Raw genomic sequence first — 13,236 nt, forward strand, 5'->3', positions numbered from 1 at the left:
AACCCTTCTGTACCCAGCACTTGACCACAACATCTTTCAATTATTATGACCCCTCTTGTTTTCACTTATATACTCAGCCATATCTCCACACCCTCTGCCCACACATTATTTTGAAACAAATCCACTTTCAGGACATACCTGTTTTCATAAATATCATTTGGTAGTATCTCAACCTATTGATATATAAAATGTTTTTTGTTGTTGGTGTCTTTAGCTGAAATGGTTAGTGGGGTTAGAACATGGATTCTGGATTGTTTCCTGAAATTTGATATTTGTGCAAAGTTAAAAAAGTATTTTTCGAGTCATTTGAAAGAATTGCATCTTGTGTTTTCGTAGGGTCATCCTGGAGTTCCAGGTTTCATGGGGCCCCCAGGGAGCCCTGGGCCACCAGTAAGTAATCCTCTTTAGTCTCTTCCTCTTGGGGCCTTGACATTTGAATGCACATCTCTACTCACCAGGCATGGTATGATGCTGAATATATCTCTCATTTTAAAGGATGGGCCAATACCCAAAAGGTGGCAGGGATGATCTAAAAATGCAAATCCCACAGGCATATAGGGGAAAGTGCAGAGGGTGTGGAGTAAGCTTGATGGACCATGTAATTAGAGTGACGCTGGGACTGAAGGACATTGGCAAAGACAGACAGACTTGCTTCTTCTTTTTGCAAATTGAGCTTGGGTGGGTAGGAAGCCCATATGTCAAGGTTCTGATGTTAAACAAAGAAGGAAGTAAATGAGAAATCGTAAGCAGCTTTCCCCATTTTATGGGGAGCCTGTCTGAATGTTATCTCACTGATCTCCATTGGGCCCCCTGAGCAAATGTTCTCTCTGTTCTTATAGTATTTGTAGCCTTGATATTGACTGATGCCCTTCTCAGCATTTCCCTCTCCCTTCAGTGTAGGCTGCTCATAGATTACTCATGTTCCTCCTCTGATTGGAGTGCGCTGCTGTTGCAGCCCACATATCCGTCATGGGTAACCATGGCAACAGGCACTGGGAATGAGTGTCCCTGCCAAGTCCCCAGGGATTTCCCATGGGTTCTACATGAGACCCTTTTCTAAGACCTTGCAAGGAGAGGATTTATGGAATTACTGAAAGACCACTGGAAAGGAACTCCCTTCAAATAGGGAATACCCTGTTAGAAAGTATAGTGAAAAGAGGTTCAGTTAGGAGTATAAATTTAAAATATATGAAACTAAGCTTGCTTTGTCTTCTTTTTAAACAGCTCAACTTCTAGTTGTAACTGTATGTTAATTAGTAGAATAAAGTCATTTTAAGTGAGTATTTTCAATAAAATTATATGAAAGTATGAAATGGCATCTTTTACTTCATGTTGACTTTTACAGCAAACTCATAAAACGGTGAATTATCTACAAAAGCACTATTCAGTTTCCCAGAAAGCCTACTTTAAGTCTTTAATATCCAACACACTTTCCTCCCAAGTGCCTTTGATATTAATTTTGTTTTTAATTTCTCAGCCTCACATCTTACCTGGCCCAACTCTGCCATGTGCACATTTGTGAAGGATATTGTAGGGAATTGATCAGTTTGCTGTTGTTTAACTTCACAAAATTCTACAATTCTTTCAAGGTTTATAATTTCACTTAGTCATTGCTTTGCACTCTATTTGCATATTATTGGATCTTGTAGCATCTGACAATCAGCAAAAAGAGAAACTGATAATGATGCTGATACAATCGGTACTAGGGAGAGGTGCTAGTATTAAGCAAAGAGGGGCATTTGAAAGGGAACTAATTTTACTTAAAAATAGTTTATTCATGAATAATTTTATATAATGACATTAGCTTCCCTGTACTACTTAATAGCTGAGGTTCTCAGAAAATGAACATTGGATTAATGCCTCATCCCCACTCTGCCCTGGTAGTTCCAAACTCTCTAACATGTTCTCAGTGAAAACAAAACCCTCTTCTCACTGGAAAGTGCTGTAAGTTAGAACTCCGTGACTACTGTAGGAAACGACTCCTGGTTTCTTATTCTCATGCTAGATGATGAATCGGAGGCAGAAACCATCATCATCAGAAGCCAGCTTGTCTGTCTCCAGCTGATTAATGCTTTCAGTTCACTTGGCAGATGTTTATTGAGCTTCTGTTTTGTGTCGTGCCTTGTACTGTTAATTGCCTGTGAGAATGGACGCTGAGGCAGCTCCTGTTTAGGTTCACCAGCCAATCACGCAGAAGCAATTCCAGAGCAGAAAATTAACCTTTCTGGTCATGCCTGTGTTGTTTTAGTTTTGTTCTTTGTTGTTGTTGCTTGTTTTCAAGTGCTTATTAATTGTCAGACCCTGTTGGAAATATGCAGGGATATGGGTACTGAGCTGACAAAGCTCTTTCTTTTAGTGTTTATTTTCTGGTGCTCAGTCAGCATCCTTCTTCCAGATAAAACCCTAACCCCATCCCCATATGCAGTAGGGGATTTTATTCCAACTTGGCAAGTTTCCAGACTCTAGGATGCCAGAAGCTTTTTATTAAAGTTATGTAGAACAATCGAGATTTGTTATTTTAGCTTTGACTAGATGTTGAATTCAAGCATGAACCTTAGGCTACTCATTAAAATATTCATTTTCCCTTTATTTTGTGAACATTTACTGGGTCCCTACGTAGTAGAAGCAGTAGAGACAAATCCAGCTGCACCCTTCCCCAGAAGTTTGTCATGCAGTTATATCAGATTTCCTTGAGGTCTAAGACCATGATGTAGTCACTTTTATATCTCTAAAATTGGACTCATCTGGTACGATTTAGACACTCAGTAAAAATTTGTAACAATTAAATAAAGGCTGCCAGAAAGACATCAATAGAGTACTGTGGGAACTTGCTTATTTATACTTCCATGTTTAGTTAATATCTGCAGGATTCCTTGTCATGGGGCGAACAATAGACACATTCATGGAAAGCTCCTGTTGGACCCTTATGTGTCATGAATTCCATTCTCTCAACAACCTGCATAAAATAGGCACTGTTCTTTTCCTTCATTTTACAAAGGAACTGGGATACAGAGGGGTCAAGTAGCTTTCCTAGGATTATACAGCTATTCAGCGAAGAAGTAGGATGTGAGCTCAGGAACTCTGACTCTAAGAGGCTGCACTCTTAACTAGTACTCTTTCTTCTGTACCTGACACCTTGTAAGCACTGCCTCATTACTCCTCCCCTTCCTAAAGGCATGTGCAATTTCCAGCCTTTCACAGTTAAGGAAATTAAAGCTTAGAGATCTTACATGACTCAACCAAAGATAGTAAGAGGCACATGTGTGAATTCGTCTAAAGAACTGCCTTCATAACCCAGTCAGTTCAACTTCTAATTCATTCATTTTTTCAAGAATATTACTTACTATATCCCAGGAACTGTTTTAGTTCCAATGAAGAAAGAAATAAAATGGTAGTTCTTGATCTCATGAAGTAGGTGTGTGGAAGGAGAGAGCTAGATGATAAAAATAAATAAGAAATCAATAAACACTAGCATGACAGATGTTTGCAGGTGCTATGGAGGAAGGTAGACAGAAAAGGGACCTCCCCAGAGCAGGGATGATGAAGGATAGATCTTTCCATTGTGGGTCTGGTAGGCAGAAAACCTTTCACTGAGATGCTGATACATGAGCTAAGACCTGCACGGTGGGAGGGCATGAGGCTTCTGCATATGTGGGGGACTGGAATATAAGGGGAAGAAACAACATATGCAAGAACCTCAGGCAAAAGTGTGCCTGGAGCTCACTTTAAGCTGCTTGCTGATTGGCATAGAAGTCTTCCATTTATCCATCTGTGCATCTCTTCACCCTTGACTTGACACAGTGATTGCCTTTCTAATCACCTGGAAGATAAATCTAGTTGTTCATTTGCTTTTTGTCCTGTAATATTCCTTGATATTAGCTTAAAATGCCCATCCTGAAGCGAGTTCATTTACTGTGTTCAAAGGGGTGACTGGCTGGCTAATGCATTGTCCCTTCCTACGATGTGAGTGCTCTTCTCCAAATATATTGTATTCCCAGAGAATAGCTCAGCCTGATGAAGAGGAAGAAGCACATTTGAAATATCTGTGGTTCAGGAAGCTAGGAGGGGGCACAGCATATAAGATCTGTGTGTTGATGTATTGGGCTGTTTTTACATGGCTATGAAGAAATACCTGAGGTTGAATAATTTACAAAGAAAAGATATCAGAGGTCGAAGACCAACTTAATGAAATAAAATGACAAGACAAGAATAGAGGAAAAAGGATGAAAAGGAATAAGCAAAGTCTCCAAGAAATATGGGACTATGTGAAAAGACCCAATCTACGTTTGATTGGTGTACCTGAATGTGATGGAGAGAATGAATCCAAGCTGGAAAATACTTTTCAGGATATTATCCAGGAAAATTTTCCCAATCTAGCAAAGCAGGACCCTATTCAACTTCAGGTAATACAGAGAACACCACAAATATATTCCTCAAGAAGAGAAACCCCAAGGCACATAATCGTTAGATTCACCAGGATCGAAACAAAGGAGAAAATACTAAGGGCAGCCAGAGAGAAAGACCAGGTTACCCATAAAGGGAAGCCTATTAGACTTACAGCAGATCTCTCAGCAGAAACCCTACAAGCCAGAAGAGAGTGGGGGCCAATATTCAACATACTTAAACAACAGAACTTTCAGCCTAGAATCTCATATCCTGCCAAACTAAGCTTCACAATTGAAGGAAAAATAAAATCTTTTATGAACTAGCAAGTACTCAGAGATTTTATTACCACCAGGCCTGCTTTACAAGAACTTCTGAAAGAAGCATTATACATAGAAAGGAACAACCAGTATAAGCCTTTCTAAAAATATACCAAAAAGTAAAGAGCATCAACATAAAGAAGAATTTACATCAATGAATGGATAAAATAGCCAGTTAACATCAAATGGCAATAACCCTAAATTTAAATCGACTAAATCCCCCAATCAAAAGATACAGCCAAAACCTAACGGTATATCCAAAGATACACAAAGACTCAAAACAAAGGGTTGGAGAAAAATTTACCAACCAAATGGAGAGCAAAAATAAATAAATAAACAAAAAGCAGGAGTTGCAATTCTCACATTTGATAAAATAGATTTCAAAGCAACAAGGATACAGTGGTAAAAGGATCAATGCAACAATAAGAGATCTTAATACCCAGACCCATAACGAGATTTAGACTCAACGAGACATAAAATTAATAAGGATATCCAGGACTTCAACTCAGATCCGGAACAAGTAAACTCAATAAATATTTATAGAGTTCTCCATTTTAAATACACAAAATATTGATCGGCCATTATTAATACCCATTTTTAGAATGAAGCAATATTCCTGTTCTCTCTCCCTCTTTTTATTCCTCTTTCTTCCTCTCCTTCTCTCCTTTTTTTACTTTTCAACATCCTAGTTCCTCACCTCTACTCAATAAAAAAATAAAATAAAATAAATAAAAAAATAAAAGTCCAGGAACATGAATTTCACATAAAAATAAACAAGACAAAAATGTTAAACTTGAATTTCATAAGTAAAAATGGAATAAGAAATGAAATACACATGCAATGGAAGGACTCCAGAAAAGACATGCTTTAGATACATACATACATAGATTCATACATGCACACATAATACATATCTAAAAAAAAGAAAAGAGGTTTTAGGCTGGGCGCGGTGGTTCAAGCCTGTGATCCCAGCACTTTGGGAGGCCGAGGCGGGTGGATCATGATGTCAAGAGATTGAGACCATCCTGGTTAACATGGTGAAACCCCGTCTCTACTAAAAATACAAAAAATTAGCTGGGCATGGTGGCGCGTGCCTGTGATCCCAGCTACTCAGGAGGCTGAGGCAGGAGAATTGCCTGAACCCAGGAGGCGGTGGTTGCGGTGAGCCGAGATCGTGCCATTGCACTCCAGCCTGGGTAACAAGAGCGAAACTCTGTCTCAAAAAAAAAAAAAAGAAAAGAGGTTTTATTGGCTCAGGTCTGTAGGCTGTACAAACATGGTACCAGCATCTGCTTGACGTCTGAAGAGACTGCAGTGAACTTCCCATCATAGTGGAAGGCTAGGTGTGTCAGATGGCAAGAGCAGGAGCCAGTGACCAAGGGAAGGGAGGTCCTAGAGTTTTAAACAACCAGATCTTTCATGAGCTGAGTGGGAGCTGACTTATCACCCGGGGGATTGTGCTAAACCCTTCATGAGAGATCTGTCCCCATGATTCAATCACCTCCCATCGGGCCTCACGTTTCCTTCCAATATTGGAAATCACATTTCAGCGTGAGATTTGGAGAGGACAAATAACCAACCATATCAATTGCTTTGTATTCAAAGCAGAGGGTGCTAATGACCTCTGTCCAGATGCACAAGAAACTTGCTTTCTGCCTTGTCTTTTTTAGGGGGCAGATGGAATTTCAGGAGCTGCTGGACCACCAGGAATCCAAGGGTCACCTGTAAGTTCCTCAAGGATTGGGATCTGTTTGAAGTCTATCTTTAGCCTTTCCAGAACCCCAAGTGTTTACCAATCCTGCTCTGGTCCTGTATGTCTCCTGTGGCTCACATAGTTTTGAGATTCTGTTCACTACAAGTTTTGTGGTGAAACTGCAGGAGGGTTTGCTTTCTGTAGGAGCCCTGGTTATTTTGCTACTAAAGTTAAAGTTTGGTTGAAATGATAAGAAGATCTGTGATTCCAGAATTTAGTTTATAACCGTCAATACGAATAGGTCCTAGATTTAGGCCCCATATCTCAATTTCTTGTCAGTGTGGTTTCTATTTTGAGCAGGTGCAGGGAAGTGGAAAGGCTGAGAGCTAACTCACCTAGGACTGTGGTATCTACCAGGTGAATGTCAGGCAAGAGGCCACCATTGTTATCCTAACTGTTCAAAAGAAGAGAGTGGAATTAAAAATAAGTCACTAGTCTAGGATCCCAAACCACAACTAGTGGAATTGGCATTTAAACCCAAAGATTTTAACTCAAAATCCAGATTTTATTTCATGAAGCTGCCGGAACCACTCTTGGTTTCAATGGCATAAAGGGTGAACCACAGTTTAGTAGGTATTATGTTAGTAGCCAATACATACATGGGATGTAAATGAATATATGGTACATAAATATTCCTTATCTCATCTGACATTTCTTCCCCCTTTAGCCCTATATGTTATAAAGGCCATGAATCATTATCCCCATTTTACAAATAAGGAGAGTTGGGAGTTGGAGAAGTGAAATGGCCAGTTCAGGGTCACACTGTGAGGGAAAGAATGTAAGAGCCAGGTGTAATCTCTAGGCCACAGGAATGTCACCATTATATTTCAAGGCCAGCTAGCAAGCAGGCCAGCCCTACCCTGTTATCTCTGGAGTTCTGTGCAAAGGGCATTATTACTTAGTAAGACTTTCTTCATGTCAAAGGAAGAGGTCAGCATCCCATGGGGTTATGTCACTTGGTCAAAGTCATACAGGAAATTAGTGTACAAGTTGGAAGTTAAGTCAATTTAAGATTTCTCAGGTTAGTTCTCCTTCTGCTATTCCACACTGACCCACCACGTGTGTGGTCCAGGCAGCCAGAGAGATGTTGAAACTGAAAAATCACAGCCCCATGGCTCTGTTTAGGATCCTCATCTGGTCAATCCTTTTGAAGCCACCCATCTAGAAGTCCCAGGATGAATAAAATATAAAACATACTGGGTCTGGAACAGTTGCTCATGCCTGTAATTCCAGTACTTTGGGAGGCCAAGGTGGGCAGATCACCTGAGTTCAGGAGTTTCAGATCAGCCTAGGCAACATGATGAAACTCCCTCTCTACTAAAACTACAAATCTTAGCTGGGCGTGGTGGCACGTGCCTAATTCCCAGCTACTCGGGAAGCTGAAGCAGGAGAATCACTTGAACCTGAGAGGCAGAGACTGCAGGGAGGTGAGATCATGCCACTGCACTCCAGCCTGGGTGACAAAAGTGTGACTCCATATGCAAATGATTTCCCTGATAAAAACAAATGGATTGTTTGTCTGAAGAGAATAAGATGTGGATCCAGGACATAAAACTATTACGTTCCTAGGAATTAAACTATATTAAATAAGACTTTGATTCTGTCACGGGACCACTCCTTAAGTAATGGTATCACTCGAAGCTGTCCATGGTGCTGAAATTTGCCTTAACCATCAAACGAGAATATAGCGGAAGTTTTCTTTGCCTAGAGAGTACTGGTGGTTATGAAATGGAAGTAATTTTTTTCTTTTTCTTTTGAGACAGAGTCTCACTCTTGTTGTCCAGGTTGGAGTGCAGGGACATGATCTCTGCTCACTGCAACCTCTGTCTCCTGGGTTCAAGTGATTTCCAACTAATTTTTGTGTTTTTAGTAGAGATGGGATTTCACCATGTTGGCCAGGCTGGTCTTAGACCTTAAGTGATCCAACTGCCTCCACCTCCCAAAGTGCTGGGATTAACAGGCATGAGCCACCACACCCAGCCAATAAAAGTAATTTTTTTTTTTGAGATGAAGTCTTGCTCTATTACCAGGCTGGAGTGCAGTGGCTCACTCTCAGCTCACTGCAACCTCTGACTCATGGGTTCAAGCGATTCTCCTGCCTCAGCCTCTTGAGGACCTGGGACTACAGGTGTGTGCCACTCCACCAGCTATTTTTTTTTTTTTGTATTTTTAGTAGAGACGGGGTTTCACCATGTTAGCCAGGATGGTCTCAATCTCTTGACCTTGTGATTCTACTGCCTCAGTCTCCCAAAGTGCCAGGATTACAGGCATGAGCCACTGCACCCAGTCCCAGAAGTAATTTTTGAAAGTTAAATGGGGCATAATTATAATAAAAAGATACATACATAGAAACCTTAGTTCTGTTATATTTTGAATTAAAAGACAAACCTTTTGGCAGTCTTTTTAACATAGGATAAAGGCCTTTACTTTGATTTTTGGTAATGAATGGAGTCTTTTGTCATCAGTCATGTAAAAAGTGCATCCACTGATTACTTTTTGTAACTTGTTGAAAATTGGTTTGAGAATATAACAACATATGTGTGACAATATGAATGTCGAGTTCTAGATTGTTAGGATTTTTTTTTCCTAATCTTTTGTAGCTTTCCTAACCTTTTATAGCTATATCAATTAAGATAATGAGTGGTGAATGACTCACTTTTGGCCAGTGCTTTCAAAATCCTACCATAACTTGCATAAAAACTTTATTCTTCTTTTCCCACCCAAATTATACTGGATTATTTAATCAACAATTAAATTGTATAATTTCCATTGCAAATAACTGATGCAAACAGGCTTGGGAAGAAGCACACTGACTCCTTGCAAGCCTTCACCTCACAGAAAAGTGAGTGGAACAGGAAAGCAAGAGTGGACTGCAGGCAAGCGTGTGCTGCAGTGCTGTGACTAGGTATGGGTTTTTGGAGAGCATGGAGAGGCTGGTTTATAATGAGGTTGGTCAGTGGAGGTTGTTTAAGGGTCTACCATGTTGTAATTTTCAGCCTCTCTGCCAATGGAATTGCTTTCTAAATAAATAAAAGTCTAGTGATGCCAAGAAGACTTAACAGTGAGTCAGAGGCAGAGTTCTTTCCTAGATCTGCCACATTCTTACTATGGGACCATGTCTCCCTCACCTGAGTTTAAAAAGAATGGTCTAATATAGTACTTGGCAAACTTTTTCCATAAAGAACCAATTAGCAAATATTTTAATGCAAAATCAGCCATAGACAACATGTGCACCAATGGGTGTGACTGTGTTCTGATAAAACTTTATTTAACAAGTTTAGCAGTGGGCTGGACTTTGCTGACCCCAGTCCTAGATCATTGGTGTTTCCACACTAGGGTATTTGAAACAATAGGCATCCAGGAGGGAACTCGGGAAGCTCCATTATCAATACTTAAAAATCTCTAATAATATCTCCATCTTCGTCATGGGTTGACCAAAAATCTCCACTTAATTTTCTGATGTGCTTGTAGGTGTTGTGATGTGGGGAGGGGTGAACATTTTGTTATATCATGCTTATTATTGTGCATTGGCCTAAAGTTTAAGAATACCTTGTTTTGTGTGTCCTGTGAATTAGAATGTAAAACTTGGCATCTGTGTCTTATCTCCCAGTAAACACTAGTAGGAAATTATAAAGTTGTCAGATCTACTCATGGTAGAGACACAGGGTGATATAATAATACTCACTATAATGGGAATTAGGGTACTGATTAGATAATGCTAATTTATAAGCCCTGATTGATACTTATGTCAGTCTTTGATGAACCAAATGGGAAATAAAATATTAATTAGTGAAATCTGGTAAAACAGTTTTCAAATACAAGGAAAGAGATAGTAGAGCAATTATCGGTAAAACCTGTAGAAGACACTGGAAAAAAATGATGAAAATAATAAACCATCTGTTATGCATGCCCCTAGTCAGTTCCCACTGTGTACAGTCCTGTACGCACCACACCTCCAGGTGCTGAGGTCTGTGCTGTATGGGTAGAGAACTTGAATTTCTGGAAGTCTGGGGACAAATACAGAGCTGGATCTGGACTCAGGTCTTGTGGATTCTGAAACCCCAATAGCTTCTTCCCATTGGCATTCCAATAGCCAGTTTTCCCTGAGCCTATGTATTAATAATATGGTCAGAATGAGTCCTAGTGTGTGTATCAACAGGGGTGATTATGTTCAGCCCCAGGGAACTTCACTGCCTTGGAGGAAACACAGCTCAGAAGGCCATGAGGCTGATACAGAAGCACCCCTTGCTTCTAAGCAATCACTCACTCCCCCAACCCATGAATGCAGCTCTGTGTGAAGTCATTAACTTCACAGAAAAGCCAGTAAAGGTTTCATGCTGTTTTTGTCTTGGATCTTTTAGGGGAAAGAAGGCCCTCCTGGCCCCCAAGGCCCATCTGGATTACCTGGAATCCCAGTAAGTGGCTTTTATAAAAACACACAAACAGAGACAACCTAGTTTCTCTTTATAAAAACAAGCAAGCAAAAATATATTCCACTGTCAAAATAAGGCCAGGCCACTAGTGGAATTTTGAGTGTTGTAGAAAACTAGAAATAAAGTAATCACTAACTTGTTTATCAGTTAAAGCTGACTAAAATTTTGGTAGACTCAGTCTTAATCTTGTTCTTCTTTTAGGTAAATATTGGTTGTTTCTTATTTGTTTAAATAGTATTTTTTCTCTCTTTCTCTATATATATATGTATATGTACATATATATATTTTTATATTGTTAAAACAATCAACACACACATATACATAACTGTGATAATTAACTATTTGTGATAATGTAAACATTTTCCATTTTCTCATACTAGTGTTAAATTTTCATAAACTTTACATGTGATATATACAGTGGATGCACCACAATATATATGATCATTTCTCAGTTGCCTCATAAACCTTACAATTATTTTAAAAAGCAACTGCAGTGGACAATTTTGTATGCACAGCATTTAAAAATTTCTTAATGATGAGACTCCAAAATGTGATTTGCTTGCCTGAGTGGAGAAACATCTAAGATTCTTGATACATACTGCAGAATTACTTTCCACGGATGTTGTCCTAACTTCTCAGTTGAATATCCTTATCATTAGAGTTGAGCTGTTCAAGGCATTTGTAATAAATTCCTCCAGAAAGGCAATGCACTGCCTTCTGCATTGAGAGTGAATTCTTCTGTGGCTCTTGGTCTGGCCTCTGCCTGCTGCTATAGCACTTACTGTCTACAGTCCCCCAACCCTGCTCTCCACTGTGCCCTCTTTTGTTCCAGCCACACTAGATATTTTTTGGGTCCCAAAATGCACTGAATTCTCTCCTGCCACCCTCCACACTCCTTCCAGGATACTGGGAGGCCTCTTTCCTTCTTTCACTATAGATGCCTTTAATCTTCCCCATCTCATTCCAGCTATCACTTCCTTCTCTGCGCCTCTCCCCTGCAGGCTAGGAGAGATTCTCTCTTCCTTTTCTGCTGAGTGCTTATCTCATCTGGTGATCACATTTCTGTTGGTGTAATGGATTGATTGGTTCTCCATTATTCGTTGGTCTGATTGACTTAGTCATTCAACAAACACCTCTGTTTGTTAGATCTGAGGACGTACCATTGAAGCATGCCTGGTAATTAATCACGGGGCTATATTCTGTGCTATAGGTTCTGTGTGAGCTGGAACTACCTCTGTTTTTGTTTAGCCTTGAGTCTCCACACATAGTGAGTACACAGCAAACACTGCTTAAAGAAACATGTGAATAAATGAATCACTTGTTAGAGCTCATTCTCCTACAGTATCTGGTATATACTGCCATTGATCAAGAAGGCATTTCCTGGGCATCACTGACAGTCCTGTCTGTAACTCTGTAGCCTGAAGGTTAAGTAACCTCTTCTGGGCACACAGATCTGAAGTGACATGCTAGGATGTTGGCATGAACTGCAACCCTGGAGACCAGGATGCCACAGCACTAGGAAATATGTATTAATTTAATTTCATCAATGGTAAAGCCAAGGAGAGAAAAATCCTAATTTGGATTTTGTGTTAACCCCTTATCAAAGTTCTAGAGTACTGGAGAAGAGGGGAACAACCTTACATATGATTATGCTACTTTCTTAATAATATCCATTTCTCCCTTCCACCTTTTTTCCTCCCTCCCTCCTCCCTTCTTTCCTTCCAATGAAAATCTGATCCTGTTACTTCCCTCTGCTCACTGTTGTCCTTAGGCATAAGCCAAGGACTGGGCCCTGTTACTTCCCTGGTACCTTGTGAACAGCCCCAGCCTTCTTCTCTGTTTCTTTATCACCCTGTTTTTCCTTCAAGGAAAGAAATGAACAATGCTTATAGCCTTTTGGTGGCCCAAACATGCTCCTTGCTGTCATTTGCTGGGCCCCTCCTGTGCTCACAGTGGTGAACCATGCTGAATACCTTCATGCACATTATTGAATGTGCTCCTCATCATTGTCAGCATCCACATTCCCCCCTCACCCATCACGGTGCTCACGCAGGAGGCCCAGATACCAGGTCCTCATGTTCTAAACTCAACTTCATGAAAATGCCCAGGAGACCTTGCCTATGCCTATGTCCTGAATGGTATTGCCTAGGTTTTCTTCTAGGGTTTTTATGGTGTTAGGTCTTATGTTTAAATCTTTAATGCATCTGGAGTTAATTTTGTATAAGGTGTAAGGAAGGGGTCCAGTTTCAGCTTTCTGCACATGGCTAGACAGTTTTCCCAACACCATTTATTAAACAGGAAATCCTTTCCCCACCACTTGTTTTTGTCTGGTTTGTCAAAGATCAGA

The 13,236-nt window shown here is 40.1% G+C and overlaps 1 protein-coding gene across 1 annotated transcript in view; it reads left to right on the forward strand.

Annotated features, from left to right (window-relative positions):
• The window catches only part of COL22A1 (collagen type XXII alpha 1 chain), a 332,005-nt gene that overhangs the window by 280,829 nt on the left and 37,940 nt on the right, over positions 1-13,236 (forward strand). The window contains exons 48-50 of the mRNA XM_008983195.5: positions 337-390; positions 6,374-6,427; positions 10,818-10,871. Of these exons, the coding sequence (XP_008981443.1) occupies positions 337-390; positions 6,374-6,427; positions 10,818-10,871 (162 nt within the window). The remainder of the gene's footprint in view (positions 1-336; positions 391-6,373; positions 6,428-10,817; positions 10,872-13,236) is intronic.

Source organism: Callithrix jacchus, chromosome 16 (assembly GCF_049354715.1).
Source record: "Callithrix jacchus isolate 240 chromosome 16, calJac240_pri, whole genome shotgun sequence".
In the NCBI taxonomy this organism is placed as follows: Eukaryota; Metazoa; Chordata; class Mammalia; order Primates; family Cebidae; genus Callithrix; species Callithrix jacchus.